Source organism: Leptodactylus fuscus, chromosome 7 (genome assembly GCF_031893055.1).
Source record: "Leptodactylus fuscus isolate aLepFus1 chromosome 7, aLepFus1.hap2, whole genome shotgun sequence".
Lineage (NCBI taxonomy): Eukaryota > Metazoa > Chordata > Amphibia > Anura > Leptodactylidae > Leptodactylus > Leptodactylus fuscus.
The window spans coordinates 58,999,058-59,020,580 of record NC_134271.1 but is presented as its reverse complement, the minus strand read 5'-3'; the positions used below and the strand labels follow the sequence as shown (position 1 = coordinate 59,020,580).

Here is a 21,523-nt window from a genome sequence, read left to right as displayed (position 1 = left end):
CACCATGCATGATTCTCTCAGAACTCTGCAGTGTATGCCATCTGGGCCCAGCGATTTGTTTATTTTAGTATTTTGACGGTAGCATCGCACTTCCACTTCCTCGATCTTTGCTTCCTATGGGAGCCTTCACACAGAGTAAACGCTCTGCTCATTCTGAATATAAAACTCGTTCAGAGTGAGCGGCGTTAAAACAGATCCCATTGATTTGTATGGGTGCCACAGCATACGCGCGCTCCCCATTGAAATCAATGGGAGGCTTTTATACCTATTGCTTTCAATGTGATCCGCACGAGTTTTACGTTCAGAATGAGCGGAGCGTTTACTCCGTGTGAAGGTTCCCTATATTTGTTTTTTTAAACAATTTATTTTTCTCATTAGAATTTTGTAATGTCCTTAGTATTACCTTCTTGTACTTTAAACACCTTCTTTTTATCCCTTATTTCTTACAATTTTAGTTAGCCACATTAGTTTTCTATGATTTCTAACCTGCCTATTCCCACAAGGTATCTCTCACTGGATCTATTTAGGATGTATTTGAAAATGTCCCATTTCCTTTTTTTAGATTTTGCTGCGGTTTTTTGAGCCAAAGCCAAGAGTGGCTTCAAAAGGAGTTGGAAATATATAGATTTTACTTATCCTTCTATCTTCTACTCAATCCACTCCTTGCTTAACTCAAAAAACTGCAGAAAAATCTGTAACAACCCCCCCCCCCCCCCCCCCCCCCAAAAAAAAAAAAAAAAAAAAAAAAAACACAAAACTGGTTTTCAGCAATGTGGGGCCTTGGAATAAAAGTGCCTCTCCTCTTGTTGGGTCCTGCACTAGTTGTGATAGATAATTTTCTTTTATTGCTGACAAAAACCTATTCCCTTTGTTTGACCTGCAGGTTTCTGCCTCACAGTTTATATCTGCGTAGTTGAAATCCCCCATAATAATGGCTTCATGTTTTGAGGCCTCATCCATTTGTTTTATTAGTAGATTTGCTAATTCCATTTTATTTGGGGATTTACAACAAACCCTTATCAGTATTTTATTATTCTTTATTCCTCCCTTAATTTCCACCCATAAGGACTTAACATATTCATTTTCCACCAAAATGTCATTGCGCAGGACCAGCTTAAGGCAAGATTTGACATATCTCTTATCCCTACTATATCTTATTTCTCTTCCAATATTATCACTTCTAGTTCCGACATCTTGTTAGTGAGACTTCTGGCATTAGTATACTGTGCTCTACCTCTGCCTACTGAATGTTCTCACCCCACCCAACGATCCACCCCCATTTACATTACTTAGGCCTCCTTCCCTGCCTAAACTATTTTGCCTTCTACATCTGTAATTGCCCCCTCCCCAGTCCTTGCTCTATCACTCCCTGACTTGTAGGCCACAGTCCACATTGAGCATACCTCCCAACTTTGAAAGGACAGAAAGAGGGATAAAATGTGCGTCGCGCATAGCGTAACATAGAAGATTTAGGTTCCATCCACTTCTAAATTGACTCCGCCCATTCCCATTCATTTCTCTTTGTGCTCCCAACACAGTATAATACTTCTACAGTCACCCTGATATTATATGCCCCCTCATAATGTTCTCCTCAAATTGATCCCACAATATAAAATCAGTAGGACCCTATAAACAATTCCACTGATATGCCCTAGACATCCCAGTCCGACACTGCAGGAGTGCCTTTTTTTAGACCAGTTTTACTGTTTTGTGTACTTATGATGTAGGCGCACCTCCTTGTTAAATGATGTGCACATGTTATTTTTGATGTACCTTTATAAGCTATGTGCACTTTGCACCTTTGTTGTTAAAAAAGACGCAATTGCCCCTTTTTAATGCAGTCTGTCCTGACAGACATTTCTATGCTGCCCTTGTACTGGAGTGAATTTGCGCCTTTTTTGATCCTTTTTAAACAGATGCAAGTCACAAATACAGCATACAAAGGATTTCCATTTAGACCACTACCCCTTTTCTTGACAAAAAGCAAAAGTGGTGAAGAAAGCCATACGTGAAAAAAAATGCACAAATGCTTCATAAATGAAGTGCAGAGCAGAAAAAGATCACAAAAGGGTGCACTTTAGACCAAAAAAGACACAAGTAGCTTAACAAATGTGCCCATTAAGTATAGTTTACTCAAGTCGGAGATCCTGGCAGTGTTGTGGGCTGTGACGAAAACATTCCTGGACATCCTGGCAGACACAGAGTTCAACCAACAATAACGCCCCATTTCTGTACTGCCATACTGGGGGCACTGGGCCTTGGAATATTTTTCCTATAAAACAGGTTAAACTTCAAAGAATGCTACTCTGGAGTATGATAATAACAATGGACTTCCATGTGTTCTTGCAGAGCCTTCAACTAGTGCATGGCGCAATCCGCTCAACCGTTCCAGATCTGGATTAGCACTGCTCCTCGTCTCTTCAGGCTCTCCTCTCTTTACAACACTTAAAGTCTATGGCCACCGTCTGTGCTGTGGTGAAAAGTATGGGCCACTTCCTCCATACAAGCCAAAGTCCTGTTTTTTGCCTCTCCAGAAGCCATTCCCTCCTTATTAACAATAATTCCACCACTGGCCTTATTATTAATTAGTCACTATTAATTAGCATCTGCAGACATGTACTCAATATACTACATACAGATAAATATAACTTAAAGGGTGGATCATCACTTTAAATGGTTTTTTCTCCATTTTGGAGGGGTGGGGGTTGCTTGGAGTATTCCTTTATTTTATCATTAAAGATTTTTTGAGGTTTTCAGAATAAAACAAAACAGAAACATTGTGGATGTAAAGAGCTGCTGTAATAGTAGTAGAGCAAGTGTCACGAGGAGAGGGAAGGATGGAGCAGATGAGACAGGGATCAGGTGCAAGCAACAGAGACGGGAAGGGATGGGGATGTTAAGCTCTGGTGTAGCACGCAACAAGTCTTACCATAACAAATAGCAATTTACATGAAACTAAACAGAAAAGAAGAAAAAGTGGGGAGGAGAGACACAGGGAGGCAGGAAGGCGTGAGTGCAGGGGCGGATCCAGGGCCGGGCGAGCCGGGCAACCGCCCGGGGCCCCGCGCTTAGCGGGGCCCCGCGGCGCGGCCGGGACCTAACAAAATGGTCCCGGTTGGCATGTCCCGATTCCAACTGAGCTCAGCGTTAAAGCAGGAGCTGACAGCTCCTGCTTTAAACGCCTATGTATTCAGCTCATCGGCGGTAGGACGCCGATGACCTGACAACATAGGCGTTTAAAGCAGGAGCTGTCACAGCTCAGCTCCTGCTTTAACAATGAGCTCCGGCATTTGTAACCGCGATGTGATGACGTCATCACATCGCGGCTACAATATGTGTATGAGGGAGAGAGCTGCGGGGGAACGAGGAATGGTGAGTGTGAGTGTGAGAACGGCATGACACTGGGGCAGATGGAGGGGGGAGAACGGCATGACACTGGGGCAGATGGAGGGGGGAGAACGGCATGACACTGGGGCAGATGAAGGGGGAGAACGGCATGACACTGGGGCAGATGGAGGGGGGAGAACGGCATGGCACTGGGACAGATAGAGGGGGAGAGAACAGCATGACACTGGGGCAGATGGAGGGGGGAGAACGGCATGACACTGGGGCAGATGGAGGGGAGAGAACGGCATGACACTGGGGCTGATGGAGGGGGGGGAAACAGCATGACACTGGGGCAGATGAAGGGGGGGAGAACAGCATGACACTGGGGCAGATGGAGGGGGAGAACGGCATGGCACTGGGACAGATGAAGAGGTGGAGAACAGCATGACACTGTGGCAAATGAAGGGGGAGAGAACAGCATGACACTGGGGCAGATGAAGGGGGGAGAATGGCATGACACTGGGGCAGATGAAGGGGGGAGAACGGCATGACACTGGGGCAAATGAAGGGGGAGAGAACAGCATGACACTGGGGCAGATGGAGGGGGGAGAACGGCATGACACTGAAGCAGATGAAGGGGGGGATGGCATGACACTGGGGCAGATGAAGGGGGGAATGGCATGACATTGGGGCAGATGAAGGGGGGGAATGGCATGACATTGGGGCAGATGAAGGGGGGAGAACGGCATGACACTGGGGCAGAGACGGGGGGAAATGAAACTGTGGGCAGATAAAGAGGGAGAATGGCATGAAACTGGGGACAGAGATAGAGGGGGGGACAGGAAACTAGGGGTAGATGAAGGGTGTATATGAAAATGGGGGGGGGAGATATAATTTACGGGTGACTGTAGGAGGATTATACTGTGTGGAATCACATGAAAATTGAATGAGAATGGGTGGAGTCAACATAAAAGTGGGCGGGGCCTAATTTGCGTTTTGTTCCCTCTTTCTAGTCTTCAACAGTTGGGAAGTACAGGTTAGAAGTGCGAGACCCCAAGTAAGTAGGGCCCCGCCAAAGTCAATTGCCCAGGGCCCCGCAAACCCTGGATCCGCCACTGCATGAGTGAGAGCCTTCCTTCTGAGAGATTCTAGCTTTCATATGATGCCAAAATTTAAAGCAAATAATACAATCAGGAATCACTAGTTAAAAATACAGTCGGGAAATTGAACTTATTTTGCAGCAGTTAAGAACGCGTAAAAAAAATCACATTCCCAACCGAGTTAAATTTTTTAGGTGCCCACACCCCTCAGTAAATCCCCACTCTTTTGGGTGTGGCACTATCACTTTTTTGTTTCACCCCTCACCCTTTTTTGTGACTTGACCACCATATAAGGTGCCCACAATACATGGGCAATGATGTTGGGATTATACCAGGTAGTCCCTCAGCCAAGGACAGCTGTTTCGATGTTCTTGCATCTCATTAGCTTGGCGCAGAGAGGACTGACTTGGCAGAGGTGAGAGGTTTAGACAAGGTTGAGGGGATATCATCACTCCATAGGGAGAGACCACCAATTAGGTGTAATCCCAACATCATTGTAAACAAAGGCCTCTGAGAAGGTCGGCATGATGTTAAAGGGAGCGCCCTCTATTGGTTTGCTTGACTGAGGCTCTGTTTTCCTAATTACATCATGGAAGATAGACTTGCACATTCTCAGTGAGCGCCCTCTATTGGTGTATATGCCTGAGGCACTGGCTTCCTAATTACATCATGGAAGTCAGATTTGCATATTCTTCCTACATAAAAAATAGTGATTTATTGAGCATTTCACCTAAACTAATTGTGATTATTTAGATCACATCCCTTTTAAATCACGCCCCTTGTTTACAATATAATTAAATGTCGGTGTAAGTTTCATCTCGCGAAGCCTGCCCACAGTTTTATTTCAGACTGAACAAGACTGAGCCAAAACTCCTATTATACTGTGGGGCCTCTACAGACCTCAGAGTATATTAAGTGGAGGGCTACGTCACCTCTCTTGCTCGACTCCCTGCTGTCTTTGGCGTTTCTGCCTTACGTCAGGGAAAACTGATTGATACATAGACGTAAACAACGTCACATTGAGTTAACCAGGAACTCCTCCAGGACAGGAGCAATGGCAGCCATTAAAAAAGAAAAAAAAAACACTCCAACAACATACTAAGTGGATTCAGGTATGTACCGGAGTAGATACCCTGTTTTAGTTTATAGTTTTTGGCCCCTTTAAATCCTATTCATCACATGGGCTATACCAATCAGTGTACCGACAGGGGGTTACTAATTGGATAATAACAATTACCAATACAGTTATGTGAGTAATATTAAATTATTATATTAGACATGGCATGATTTCCTATCATATAAACAAATAAATCATAAAATGAAAAAGAAATGTAAAGCTGACAACCCTATACCCCTTTGTAAACTGCGTTTAGCAATACTACTGCCTTCTTGGGGATTATGTAAAGTCCATTGTTAATTGTATAATGTAGATAAGAGCTGCTGGTTGTAGGATTATTTGTGGGGTACATCACTTGCTCTATTTATGTCACATCGATGCCCAGGGCATGCAATAAATGAAATGCACTGAACTGATGCTCTTAAACAGCCATGTAATAAGAATTTCACAGACAATGCCTGTAAGGATCATGCTTGGATATAAACAATTTTAGGTTTCTACATGGATAATGTTTTATGATTTTCTACCCTTCAGCAAACTTCTTTATCTATAAATTAAGTGAAGAAAAAAAAAAAAGACAATTTTTTACCACAACAGGCGAACCAAACGTGACAGCATGTAAGAGCTATTCACCTGGCATCTGTCTCTATGCAAAATATAGGAACAGAAAAGGGAACAACTAGCATTAATCCCAAATAAAAATATCCCTAGAAGTAGAGATTGTTGAATCAGTTACATCGAACCGGGTTTGACCCAAATATTCCAAATTTTTGTTGTTTTTTTGTTTTGTTTTTTTTAACAAAACCAAATAAACGGAGATTTGTCTCATACGAACTAAAATGGACATCACCATACTCTGGGGTCTCTTCAAACTCCAGAGAACAATAGGTGGAGGCCCAGGAGAGTTGGGCTTTCTCATGGCATCTGGCGCTCTTCTGTGATGGCATGGGCAGAGGGTCACCATTGAGGCCTGTGAATGGGCCTCAGCGGTGACATTTGCACACTGAGAGTCAAGACGCTCGGCATGCCCATGTGACCACAGGCCTTAGCAGTGACCCTGGGCGCATGACGTCACCAGGAGAGCATCGGACACCACATGGAAGCCCAAAAAAGGTAATGGAAGGCGAGTATAAATGTTTTTTTGTTTTGTTTTTTACACTTCCCCTGGACCTCCACCCATTATACTTATTATATCTATTATCACTTTTCATTTTGACATGATTTTGGCTGTGAGAGCTAGAAATTGGACAGATAGGCTTCTAGTAGACTTTGAGGGTGTTCTACTCTAGGTTTTTTGTTGCAGATTTTGTTGCGGTTTTTTTTTGAGCAACAGCCAGGAATGGATTGAGCAGAAGGGAGAAGTATAAGGGTCAGTTCACATGTGAATCGTCCGCGCGGGTTTTGACACAGAGAGAGACGCGGCTCGCCGCGTCTCTCTCTGGTCAAAACCCGCCTGCCGTGACCATGGCGGTCGTGGCTTTCCCCTCCCATGTCGGCTCAAATGAATGAGCCGACACAGGAGGGTGCTGCCGCTAGGCGGAAGCCGCGGTCCAGTGCGCCGCGGCTTCCGCCTGAAGATAGGGCAGGTCGCTTCTTTTCTCCGCTAGCAGCAGCCCGCCGCTAGCGGAAAAAAAGAAGCCCAGCAGTCTGCATAGACCACCATTGTAAAGGGGCGGATTTTGAAGCAAAATCCGCTGTCAAAATCCGCCCCTTTGTTCACGTGTGAACGAGCCCTAAGAGTATGGGTTCTGCTAGCTTTTTTTTTCTGGTAGCGGATTTTTTCTGCTAGTGGAAAAAGCTTCCTTCAGGCAGATTCCGCCTGCAAAAACCAACACAGTCAATGGGAGGCAGAAAATCCACATGGAATTGGCAAAAACTGCGTGGAAAAATCCGCTAACTTTTTTTATCAAGGTCCATACACTCTGCTAGAGGAAAAAAACATTTCCTAATTCCCAAAGCAGATTTTTTTTCTCGCCAAAATATTCTGTGTGAATGCACCCTGAGAGTATCTTGGTGATCAGCTGGACCTGGTTATGAATGTTAAATTCTTCTACAACACCACAGGAAAAATAAAGCATTGCATGCAGTCCACTAAAATCAATAGGCTGTTCATGTAATGTATAATATAACTGTTATAATACCGCATCCCTATTGACAAGAATATCATTTTTATAATATTGCCCTCTTCATACAAGAACACAACTATTATAATACTGTCCCGGGTGTACACGAATATGACAATTATTATACTGCCTCCTACGTACAAAATATAATTATGATAGCACTGCCCCTATGAACAAGAATATAACTAGTATAATACTGACCCTAAGTACAAGAATATGACTACTATAATACACTATAATACAACTTCTACAGTACTGAGCCCTGCACACAAGAATAGAACTTAATGATAGTAAGCCCTATGTACAAGAATATAGATAGAATAACACTAGTCTCTATATACAAGAATGCATATTGCTGCAATATACAAGAATATAACACAAGGATAGAGAACTGAAAGAGAGACAATTCATAATGAAAGATCCATGAAACCACAATAGGCCATCTTTCTCTGTATAGAATGGATTATTACCGTAAGTGAGTTTGTCTAATGGTTTATATGATGTCTCATCTCCAACTGTTTAAAAACTAAGCGCTCCTGAAATGGACAGATACAGTAGGTGAATATTGATGGCCCAAATATTCTCACCTTAGTGAATTGCACTATAATCTGGATAGCTGAAAGCTTTGTGAACAGTATTGTGGGCTTTATATTGGTAGCCTTGTGAAGGGTAATCGCCGCGGTGGTAATTATCCATCACTAATTGATTCAATTAATTAACCCACACTCTGAAAGATCCAAGATGAAAGCACAACTAAGGTCTGAGAATCATTCCCAATGTATATCATAATCATTAATCAATGGGGCTCCTACAATGAAGGTGGACAAAGTGCTCCAATAGCTTATCCAATATTGTATCATCAAGACACTGCGATATAATGAAATATTTACAGATAGGTCTACAATTACATAAGTACTATAATATGAATGCACTCCAACAACTCAAATTTTGTTATTCCTCGGTAGATTCAATCTTGCCATAACTTAATTGCATTCGGACTGCCCCTTGACTATATATCTGGGTGGTCCACTATAGTATATAGTATGAATATATACGTTCTTGAAGTGTTAAGCAGTTGCACAAAATCGTGCAGCTGCAGAAACAGGAGGCCAGCTGTTAATATAGCCAGATCTCCTACAGGGAAGGCAGGGATGATTTATTACTGTCCCTGCCTTCTCAATCATTGTGTACACAGAGGAAATTGGGCCATAGGCAAACCCAACTGGTGTTGGGTGTATATGCCCTGGGGAGGCTGTGACAAAACACTATTGCCACATACAATTCCCAGATGGGAATCGAAGGATGGGAGTAATAGTGGTAGTTGTGAAAGGTAGGTGTAGCACACTCAACCAACTCCTCCAGCCCACCTCCCAAGTTGGGTGCAATGTTGAAAGGGCCTGTGATGTAACTGATAGTGTTGGCAGTTTCCTCAGCGCACTTACAGTGGTGAGGTCTTCTCCTGAGACAGATGATGGTAGCCCTTCTTAGTGATTGCAGGACACAGTAGATACAGTTGAACCAAATGATATAACTATTAGAAAAACAATAGCCAACACAGTTTCGTTGGTCATAGTAGTATTACAACATGAGTTCCGTTTCCGTTTTCAGCGTTTCCGTTGCGGGCAAATCGCAGCGTTTACATCCCGTGGGGCCCCAGTCTAAGGCTGGATTCACACCTGTGCTAGTGCAGCTATTAATTGGCCTAAAGAATTGGACTTGATGGAGATGGTGAAAGGTCCTTTTTAAGTCAAGTGCCTGATATCTCCACACTATTATATTCCTGCCTCTCTCACTACAGATATATATATATATATATATATATATATATATATATGCTAGACCAGGGGTAGGGAACCTTCAGCTCTCCAGCTGCTGTGAAACTACAACTCCCAACATGCTCCACTCACTTCCATGGGAGTTCCAAGAACAGCAGAGCAAGTATATGCACGCTAGGAGTTGTAGTTTTGCAACAACTGGAGAGCCATACGTTCCCTACCTCTGCGCTAGACCATTGGTTGGTTGGGCTGTACCAAACTTCCCTAAAAATGTGACTTGTACCTTCTCCAAAGTGTAACATTCCTGAAAATGAAAAACAAGATAGGAAAGCTGCAGAATGCTATACAGTACAATATATAAAGACACAGGGGCACTGGGATGTCTCCCAACCTTACCCAACTTATGTAATGTCCCAGTTCTGCTCTCTTTTCGTAATATAAACAGAAGCATACTAATGGTATTTATCAGTATACTGTAAAGATGCCCATATATCAGGTATCAGCTCACTATAATATATGTATGGAAGTGTGCTGCCCTTCCCTTGGCAGAAGATGTCAAGAGAAAGAAATCCTGGGCATGTGGAATTTCTACACCTCATATTAGCAGCAGACAAATATATCTGGTATTAGCATAGTCCCCTTTCCCAATTTCGAACTCATGTACATGTGGCCAATCCAAGCATGAATTTGTATAGACGAATTTAGAAGCATTGCCATCAGCTGAACAAGTATTAAGATGTTGAAGGTGTATGGGCACCGTAAAACTGAAGCTCATATGTATAACAACCACAGCAAGGTGATTCAGCTTTATCAGAGTAAGTATAGGATATACTTATATAGCAGCTGGGATGAAAGCAGCAACAAATTCATTCATTCCACATTACAATACTAGAACAGAAAAAAGATAAAAACTGAAGATGAGTAAATTACTGTTAATCACATTGTGTCTTTTCTTGAGATTCATTATGAAGCAGATGATATTTGCTTGTCATGTTCTAACAATCTTGTACACATCAAGACCAATTACAAGAACCTTCAAAGACGGTTTTCAAAAGAAACATTTCCTATTTGATTTGCAACATCAGCACTTAATAGAGAGAGATAGTTTCATCGCCATCAAACACAGATTAAAGAGAGATCCTTGTGCATTATTCAGAATGGGATAAATTGGTGAAGCACTCAGAGGAACTTCAGAGATCACTGAGATGGGCGAGAGTGGAACACAGACCCTGCGCGTGATGCTAATTACCGAGGGTCATTGATGAAATCCTCTCAGATATGGAGGAAAGACAGAGAATTCGAAGTCGAGAAATAGGTCACAGACATAGAAAAGAGTGTTGGTAAAGAGGAAACATCAGTAATAAAAATCAATGGCAGACATAAAATAAAGTGTCTTAAGACAAGAGGCCGTTGACCTGAAACCTTAATCTTCAATTATACGACAAGTGGTAAATGGAATACCACTCTCCAGGACTGGATTATACTATGAGCTGTGGAGGGAGAACTGTAATCCGGCACATTTAGGACTGAATAGTGTATACACAAATATGACACATTATGTGTGAGTAAATATCCCCTACTCACAGCACTAAATAGACCCTCATAAGGGCAAAAACAGTTGGGGCAAGAACTAGGCAGCAAGCTACTACTAAAAAAAAAAAGTGTCAGCCCAGTTTTAGGAATTTCAATACAGGTTATATAAGTAATGGTTGCATGCAGCTGTACAGTATGAATTTATATTTCTGGTGGGTCCCAGATATCCCAGTCCAACATGGGTCACATTCCTAGGTTTAGTGCTGTAGCAAGGCATTCAAATATTGGTTTATTGTAAGGAAAGACCAAAAAAAATTCGAAAAACATTTTTAAAATGGGATTTCACTTAAAATGCTTTTACTATTTAGCACATTTACTATGACATATACTAAAATAATAACTAAAAATAAAATGCCGCTTACCTCATATTTTGGAGGAATACGAGCACCAAATCCAAGGGCAGAAAATCTCTTATCACTGAAAAGAGTTAACAGTCAGTAAGAGTACAGTACGAAAGGGCATAACATATAGTCCAAAGAAATCAGTAGTCTTTTAGTTTTCACCTTACAAAAGTTCATTATTTTGGGCATACAATTTCACTGGCACAGTTGAAATGGGCAACAAAATAGAAGTGAACGTTATCAAAATTACCCATCATGAGCAAACTATATGATTGGTTGGACCACTAAAAATCTCCTGGTACACAAGCGACTAAGGGTAAGTTCACACGGGGAGCGTAAAGGCGGATTTTGGCACCAAGAGTGACGCGGGCCAAAATCCGCCAGCCACGACTGTCGCGGATTCCGACAGTCGCAGCTTCTCCCTCTGGAGTAGGCTCAAATGAATGAGCAGACTCCGGAGGTTGCTGCCGCGAGGCAGATGCCGCGGCTCAACGAGCCACGGAATCCGCCTCAAGAGAGGGCAGCTCGCTTCTTTTTTCTGTGAGCGGCAACATGCTGCTAGCGGAAAAAAGAAGCCTGGTGGTCTCCATAGACCACCATTGTGAGGGGCGGATTATGACGTGGATTACGCGCCATAATCTTCCCCCTCTGTGCTCGTGTGAACTAGCCCTAAGTATCCTAGGCCACAGTAGTATTTATTTTTTGCTAAGCATGACATCAACAGAGCAGTTGTTGGCGTGGAGAATCAGCAGTCATAGTCAGAAACCTTGTCCTGGGTGACGCCAAAGCTTTTGAGCCCCAATAACAATGACTAGTTATATAAGCAGAAACATAGGCAAGGATATTATTTATACCCAAACTTGGGTGTGTTTACTTCGTGTATTTGCAGTATAGAGTAGTAAATGTAAGTTAATTTTATTCCCAAGGTGGTGGCAGAAGTCATATAGACCCATATAGTCTTTAGCTCTTATACGCAGTACATGGGTGCACAGCATGGTTCATATTTGTGGTGATGCATTCTATACAGAGTGCATTAAAAGACTAGAAGGCTACCTAAAACTTTGGCTCAAGGACATGTGTCATATCCGAAGTCACAAACAGTACAAACACAGAGGAAGGGGTGCTGAACACCTGTCATAATCTTGGCAGATTTCTCCCACGGCAACTAATGCCTTCAGATATTCGTTGGGCTGGTAGGGATTAATATAATGGAGGGAGCAGCTATTTCGGGGATCCCCATTGGACGCTGTGAAGTCTATGGCAACCTTATGAGAAGAAGCAGAAAGTTAAGCTGTTAGTGAATTCTTGATATAGCCATGATGGAGATGATGACTATATGTCACATGCAAAAAGTCAAGAAGCAAAAGCAGAAGTAATGAACAACTCAGAAAACCATGATAACTAGAAAACCCAAGATTATGCCAATTGTAGCACTTCTAGTAGTTATAGAATTGTTGCCTCTTCTTTTGTATTATACTCCATGTTTTTGGGCACATTTATCAGAGTAGCGGTTATAGCAACTGTGAGGACCCACAAAGTTGAGATGATGGTCAGGAAAAGGAGGGGTAAGAGGTAATGGACGATAGAGCACAAAAAGACCAAGGAATAAAGGACAAAATGTAGGGGAGTAAAGACCACTAGTATATCTATAGATGCAGATTACAGAGGTTGTACTTAAGCTCAGGCCTCAATGCCCCATATGACATGAGAAGTCTCTAGTATTATTTTATGCCACATAGTAGGGCCTGCAACAGATTTTGCACTGGGGCCAAGAGCTCTGTAAAAGACCAAGATAATCGTAACTTTTACATTTCTTGAACTCTGCAGATGGTGGTAAAGGTGGTAAGACCCCATTTCTGGGTAGTGAGCTCCATGCTGACTTTTACCTTCACTCACTAATAACAGAAAATAGGAACATACGTAATAAATAGAAAGCAGATGAAATAATAGATATTTACCGTAAAGTGGATCTGGCAGCCACCCATTATATAATCAAGGAAGGAATAGACTCTGTGTATCTGAAATAAATAGGCAAAAGATATTAGAGGCCAAAATATTGCATGGGCCCAAAATGCACAGAGTAGAGCTTGCGATCAGCATCAAAGCTCTGGGGTTCAGCACTTCATGGACAGTAAGTGCTATAATCTAGTAAACCCTGTCACATCCTGTCACTCTTCCTATATTAATAATATATAAGGAGCATGAATGCCTTCATCTTGTCCTCGTCAGTGTGCCCGAAGTGTCCTTCATACAGCAAACAAGAAAATAGCAGACATATGGTGCTGATGAGTTACCTTAAGATCAGACAATATAACCACACCAGAGTTCTTGTAGTTTCTTTTCTTAATTTTGTATTTAGGGTTTATACAATCCCATTGTACCTGAAAAGGTGAAAGACAAAGAATCTTCAGTTTTTACATAACAATCCCCTAATATGTTAAACTAGTGAGTTCATTAACATCTACTATGCACCCCCAACACACAAACACATATATATATATATATATATATATATATATATATATATATATATATATATATATACACTCACACACACACACACATATATATATATATATATATATATATATATATATATACACTCACACACACACACACATTCTTGGCTGACCAATCAAGAGGGAGCTCCTGCAGTGGTCATGAATAGTACCATGTTCATGGTCAAGGGATTTGTGTCTTGTAATGGAATTAAGATAGCTTTAGTTTGGTAACTTGTAGCTGCAGAGGCTGTAACATAGGACAACCCTTGGGAAGTGACATTTCCAAAGAACTGGTGGAAATGCTGTGTATTCAGTCCCTAACAACTACTAGCTGAACATATACTAGCTATAGCAGACACTATAATTACATACACTGTTAACAAGCTTGTACATACTGTCAGGGTCTGGGGTTGCTAGGTGGGGTGGCATAGACACAAAAGTCCAGTTTCTTTTAGTCCAAAACAAAGGTAGAGTTTATTTTCACTCAAAAAGGTAGTGCAGCAACAAAATACAAAAATAAATACCTGCCCGGCTAGGCTCTAACTAAACATAGAATAGGTTACCTCACCTAGAATAACAGAAATCCAAAAGACAGTAGAATCATTCAGGACACAGCTCCAAAAATATGACCTCTCTGTCAGCTCTCCAGCCAAGCTCTGCCCAAGTGTTGCTGCTGGAGCTGACTTCTTAAGCCTCCTTGACGAGGAGACTCTGCAGCTGAGTCGCTGCCGGAACATCTCCAAAATGTGGACTGGAGGGGGGTGGAATGACAGGTCCCACTACCAACCTACCTGCCATTACTAAAAATCCAGCCCAGTACTGAGCATTTACCAAAATGCTCAGCAGACGAAAGTTGTCCGCTGAGAACAAACATTCCTTCTGGAGTTTTCTCATCTCACCCACCTTAGTAGTCTGGGTGAGATGTACACCCCCTCCATTACATGACCAGCCATTGGCTTACAATACCATATAGACAAACCATTGGAGCCTGGAGAAAAGGTCAAGCCTTGGCTGGCCCTATGTCCCAAGTAAGACTGTTCTCTAGAAGGGGATAACCATTGTCAGCAAGTAAGGAGGTAAGGTATTCGTTCAAAGTTCATGTAATGGTCACATATGCGGAAAACAAACAGCAGGTCCTAAGTGGTAAATCTCACCATAATGTCGGCCTATTTAGATCTTTGCTATACACCATTGCCCACATGCCTCTGTTTTTTCTAATATAAACCTATTGCATTGACATCTGATTGCTGAAAACACGAGAGTCATTCACTGCATAAGTTTGGAACTGCCTGGGTTAAACCAGGACATAAGCCACAACTAATTTCCATTTCAAAACCAACATCCCTATTTTCCACGCTTGTCTGCTCTCTGTGAATTCTATCTCTTTTTCTCACCTTGTTCCCACCAATTCCTTTCTGCATCTCTTCAAAGGTTGCATAAAACTCTCCAATAAAATCATGTTTTCCGCGGGAGTCATAATCCCAGACTAGGCACTGGAGGAAGACAGAGGGGGTGGGTTGAAAGTGAGATAAGGAAGAGAATGAGGAATTAGTAGAGAGAGGGAGAGGAGATGAATGGAGGGGTTTTCTATAAAGAGGCAAAGCGAGGAAATAAAATTCCAGAATATATGAAAATTACATAGATGACTTACCCTGAGCTTCCTCTTTTCTTCACAGCAGCACAGAGAACTCAGGGACACTTTAAATGGTTCCCATACAGGGTTCAAGTTATTTTTAACAACCTATTAAAAATGAAGAGTTTACATAAAGTATATAGGATGGATATTTTATTGGCATATAGTCATATGTCAACATTTATCACTTGTCCTCAGATGGCCCTACTACATAGACTCCTGATAATCCTTAGAATAGTGATACCAAATACTGTGTTCCTCTACACCCCATGATAGCCCCCTGTGATATGCTGTTTACATTGAATGGTGGTTGGGCATGTGCCCTACTGCTCCATATATTGCCCACTGTTTAATACTTATGGGGTAAAAACCGCCAAGCACAGTCGTGCTGTGTGGATTGCCGGTAGACTTGGGATCCCAGTTCTAGTAATAATGGGGATTTTGTTATGAGCGAGCGCTCTCGTCCATAGACGAGCATTATCAGGGAGGGAGGGGGGAGTTCCTCCCGGCTCTCACAGCACAGCGCGATTGGCTGTGCTGTGAAGAAGGACGTCTCTGACTGAGTGTCAGAAACTCCCTTCTGACCATAGAAGAGCTACGGTACCGGACCGTAAGCTCTTCACACTGGGCCCACATCGGGAAAGCCGACAGTGTGCTGAACTCAGCGCACTGTCAGCTTTCCGGCAGTATATAGAACTGCCTGTGTGCAAAATGGTGAAAGGTCCTCTTTAACACACAAAAAAACACTTATACTCACCATCCAACGCTCCCCCACCGTGCTCTGCAGTTTCACTAATAGATCTGTAGGCGCGATGTGATGATGTGACGTCATCACATCGCGCCTATGTGTCCACTAGCCGGAACGTAGCGGCTAGTGGATATAATCATCTCGCAATTTATTCAACTCGGATCCGACGTCCCTAGGCTTGTGCGGGCCGCACAAAATTGTTCGGGGGGCCGCATGCGGCCCGCGGGCTGCGAGTTTGAGACCCCTGCTCTAAACCATGATCACTGGCTATTCTTACACCAAAGCAATGCTCATAATCACAATCTCCTTGTAGGCCAATGCTTATTGGTCACCCTTACACTTAAAGGGGTTCTTCAGGCAAAAAATTATTTTACAAAAAAGGTCCGTTAGTGCTATTAATGGGTTAATAAATGCCACCAAACACCTTTAGCAGTGTTTTGAGTGATTTCTCTGGTTCTTAGTGAGGACACTGCATCGTCTGCATTTGTTTACATCCATAACTTCCTCTTCTGTGTTTCCTACAAGTTCCAGGATGCCTCACTTCTCCTCCCTCTCTAACTGACCTCCTCCCTTTCTCACACAATCCCCCTTCCCTGTTTCCTTAGCTAGCCCACCCACTACACCCTCAGCAGCCATCATTAGAATCCTAGATCTCTATTACTACCCCTCCCTCTCACACTCACTGTCCCCCTCCCTTTATATCCTAGCTAGCCGTCCCACTTCATCACCAGCAGCAAGCTTTGTGGCGGCATCACGTGGCTCACGCATGTGCAATAGCTCACTGCTCATGCGTTGCTGATTACACAATCTGACAGGAGACGGCAGGAAGGAAAGGTAAGTATGCCGGGTCTGCCGTAGTGAGGGGAGGGGACGGGAAGTGAGGAGATGAGAGGGGAGGTCTGGGGTCGGGAGGAGTGTAGTGAGGGAACAGGAGGGAAGGGCTAGGGATGGGAGGAGAGGTGAGGAGAGAGCGGGGATATAGTATGTGACCCCCCCTCTCTGGAAGCAGCGAGCCAGAGAGTCACAGGATAATATAAAGTTACTATAAGGTAAAAATGTCTTTTTATCCAGGACAACCCCTTTAAGCAGTCACTCTTATACTTAAGCCAAGTTATTCCATCATTTCAACACACAACCAGTACCAAAACTAAAGTAATGCTCACTGGTGATTCTTACGCCTTTTGTTCACATTACCCATTCATATACCTGAGTGAATTGAGCTGTTGACTGGCACACTCAACCATTACACACTGACCATCCTTACACCCAAAGTTCATTCTCATGTAATAGTAACTGACCTCACTATCATTGTTTAATTTAAATATTCCTCATCCTACTGCTCTACTCACACTATGTAACCATCTTCCTCAAATCTTACCTCTGTCCTATAAACCAGCTGTTCACTTTGGTCATCATTCACTCTGTAAATTTCCAGGAATGGGTCTGATTTGCTAAAAAGATCCTAATACAAAAAAAAATAGTCAGTCATAGTCACTTTGTCACTCAGTTTGCATTACATTACATCCAAAGAGTTTGCATTAATAGTAACAATTACGTGGTGTTCCCTTGTTACATTAATGATGAATCAGGTCAAGATCTTTTTTTATTTGTGCTATGTTTGTGTATGGATGACACCATTGGATTAAAGGCATTAAACCATATTCTACTGATCAACTGCTAACCCTGCTACATCAAGGCCATAGAATTATGTGACTGTCATTGCAGAAGGCTTTATAAAACATAAGTAAATAGAAATATGTATTTAGCCATACCATGATATTTGTCAGCCCCAGTGTAAGATGTAAATACAAAACTGTGATCACATTCATTGGGACATATTTACCGTTGTGGATACAACTTAACCCTGGGGTAAAATGTGCCATGATGCGGTACATTTTGTCGCATCTAATTTCAGATGACATTTTTCAGCTTCCTCAACCAAGTGGGCATGGATTTGCAGTGCAAGGGGTGTGAATTACATGCAAAAAAATGATCCAATATCTCAATTAGCAGTTCACTCCCTGTTGCTAGGGTAGCTCCGTCTATACATCCATTGAATAAGCAAGAAGTCTACACAGTGAGTGGAAGGAGGAGGGTCTGTTCTCTTGATAAAGTGAATACAGTAGGGAGCGGCTGATTTTCCTCACAGCCTCCACTACTCTACTTATGTACTTCTATCCACTTCTGTCAGCTTTTGCGGTTACAGATGGGATATTATTCACAGAAATCAAGCAACTTTACTGAATGTGCTCAGAAATTTCTCTTTTGCTGTGTCAGTGATCTTATAGGCTGCATTATGCCTGAATGTAATTGCAGTCCAGTGTTCTTGAATATCCTATATTATGCTCAATTAGGCTCTTATTTTTTTGATATTGTACAGTTACTCCTTGAAGAATTACCCTAGGTTCACACCAGCGATCGAGCAAATCAATCTGAGATTCCACTTAAATTGGCAAAAAGTAAAGTCTTGTAACCAGGACCTTCACTGATTTCTGTATAAAATCATCAGAAACCCAACAGACTCCGTTATAGTCTATGGGGTCCATGGGTTTTTTGTGAGTAACCTCTTTTTTTTAGATGGACAGAATTTACATCCTTTGGGTTATCATGCAGACCTGAAGGACAGAATCCTAGCACTAGTGTGAACTTAGCCTTACATGTAAATAAACCAGTATTAACGGATAGGAGACAGGAAAGACTGCTCCTTATTGTACACACTCCTTAATGTGCTGCAGCCATAATGTGATTATTAGCTGCAGAAAAACTGATAAGACAAGACATATGAAAGTACATACAGTCATAAAACAGAATGCCAAGTAAAACACTGCAGATATATAAACTTTTTATGAAAGCTTCGTATAAAGAAGCAAAAGCACTTAGCTAGCATTGCAATCCTCTCCACTCTAAGGATTAGTGCAGATTCTAACAGCCGAAACATCATTGATCAATGATGACATTTCCTAGTAGGAAAACCTTTGTGACTTCTTACTAATTCATTCCACATATGAACCTATGGTTTTGAGAATACCCCCAGAATTTCCTATCTCTATCTGTAAGTGGAGGGACCTGCAAACCTATCACCAAAAGGGAGGTTGTACCCTGTGTCTGTCACCTTGTCATCCAGTTTCTTTGCACAGAATGAAAGTTCCACATATCCATTGTTTCCAGAAATCTCTTCAGAAATGACCTGTGGGGGGGAGGAAAACATACCAATATAAAGAATGCTATAATTGTGAAACCAAAAAGTTGAGTTATACTATAAAATCAAACAGATGAAGACCATTGATATCACAGTGGATGCCACAGACTGTACCAGAAGGAGACAACAGTTACAACTCTCACCAGACACCCATGGTTGATCTTATTCTCCTGTTGGCGTACACTAATCTAATGCTTTGTTCACATGCTGTAATTCTGACACTGTCATGTATGAATATGAAGCCTGTAAACTGGAAACGGTGGTCGCTATTTACCATGAGAACCATGAGATCAGTGGTTATCACCTAGTCTACAGCTCAAACCAAAGAGCCCATGTGTAATGACTGATCTACCTGTGGACATTGATGATGATGAGGATGATGCTATAACTCAGGTTGTGTGTGCCGGTCACTTTAAAGATCTTACTTTTCCAGCAAAATGAATCCATGTAAATAACAAATCCACAAGTAGGATCGGATTTATCTGAAATACTCCACAGCGTACGACTGACTGAGCTCAAAGCAGTGCACACATGATCTATACTGTATGGAAATATATTATACAGGTATGGAGAGTTGCCTAAAACCACCATTCCTAGTAATAAAACAGAGGAAGCTTTGTTCAACAATTCCTCAGCAGGCACCATAACCTATCATCTTTGTGCCAAGCTTATTATACTGTAGGCTGTAATGCCATAAATATAGTCATTGTTACCCATCAAAAACAAAAATCTGAAATGAAGGGGACACTAGTATGTACTGTTTGATACACTTTATAATCCTGGATATAAGTGAAGGGAACTAATACAGTAAAATCACTTTGAGACAAAGTGAGCAAGAAGTGATCTTCTAGAGAGGTCGCCTTCTCAAAGAAGATGGCTATATTGCGGGAAAATGTGATCTGGGTAAGGAGTGATCTTCTCAAAGAGGTGGTCTTTTGGAGACATTTTCTATAGCAATATTTTCAGTAATGGTTAATGATTTAGTAACTGATCTGTGAACCACAAGTCTCTAAATCTTCACTCACTGCCATATATGTAAATACTGCAAGTAAATCGTAGAGCAGGTCTCACCGTTATAGTGGACTTTCCAGCATATTTCCCATATTTCAAGAAGAGGCCTTTGGTAATCCTTTTCTGTGCGACAATCTAATAAGAAATCAATCATATTAAGTCAGAATAATACATTGATATTCCTCCATACAACTGACATATACAGGGTTACGTTTTCCATATCACACAAAAACCCAGCATCTCATTAAATTTCATTACCTGTCGTAGGTGTAATTATCAAGGTAAGGATATGTTCACACTACTGTCAATTACTCTCAGAAATAAATGACAAATGCAGGCAGGGCCCCTTCCATCGGGTGTCTATCTGTGTTCAACTCAACGTAAAAAACATGACTGAAGTTTTCTTCCATAATTTTTTATTTTTCTGCCAGAAGAAAAAGTTGCTCATTTCAGAAGGAGGAAAAATGGTGGCAGCTCTGTGCAGCAAGGGGGTTATTAGGGGGCTGTATGAATATAACGGAGATCATTAGGAGGGAAGCATTTATCTCAAGGGGAATAACATAAGGAGGGAATTAAGGATCACTTGGGCTTTGTTAAAGGGGATTCCAGCTCATATTTATTAATGATCAGTCCTCAGGATAGATCATCAATAATAGATCAGCGGTTTGAAGGGATGTTGATGCACGTGCAGGTCTGGTGATCTCTTCACTGTTTCAAATAATACAATGTAAACAAAGAAGGGGTCACAGCACTTGCACAAGGTCCTCTTCAAACACCTGATCCAGCAGAGGTCCTGAGTGATTTGTTTTTTAATTGATAACCTGGAAAACCCCTTTACATTAGGAGGAATACTTGTAATAAGGTACACTTGGGGTATAATTATTCATTCCTGGGGGGTTATATTATATATTTTATGTGAACAAATGATGTGTACCTACCACTATAGTGTTAAAATTGATATACTGTAGTTTGGGGCCCATTTGGACATGTTAGCCCCCCCCCCCCCCTTCCCCGTGCTGAACCCTTAGATGACTGGAACATATCTAAAATAATCT

The 21,523-nt window shown here is 41.9% G+C and overlaps 1 protein-coding gene across 2 annotated transcripts in view; it reads right to left on the bottom strand.

Annotated features, from left to right (window-relative positions):
* Window positions 1–21,523, bottom strand: part of CPNE7 (copine 7) — a 73,133-nt gene that overhangs the window by 15,378 nt on the left and 36,232 nt on the right. For both annotated transcript variants that reach the window (XM_075281933.1, XM_075281934.1), the window contains 9 exons: window positions 20,529–20,603; window positions 19,371–19,445; window positions 17,637–17,720; window positions 15,529–15,618; window positions 15,272–15,370; window positions 13,671–13,757; window positions 13,335–13,394; window positions 12,508–12,641; window positions 11,398–11,452 (listed from right to left, as the gene is read on the bottom strand). In XM_075281933.1, coding sequence (XP_075138034.1) covers window positions 11,398–11,452; window positions 12,508–12,641; window positions 13,335–13,394; window positions 13,671–13,757; window positions 15,272–15,370; window positions 15,529–15,618; window positions 17,637–17,720; window positions 19,371–19,445; window positions 20,529–20,603 — 759 coding nt within the window. The remainder of the gene's footprint in view (window positions 1–11,397; window positions 11,453–12,507; window positions 12,642–13,334; window positions 13,395–13,670; window positions 13,758–15,271; window positions 15,371–15,528; window positions 15,619–17,636; window positions 17,721–19,370; window positions 19,446–20,528; window positions 20,604–21,523) is intronic.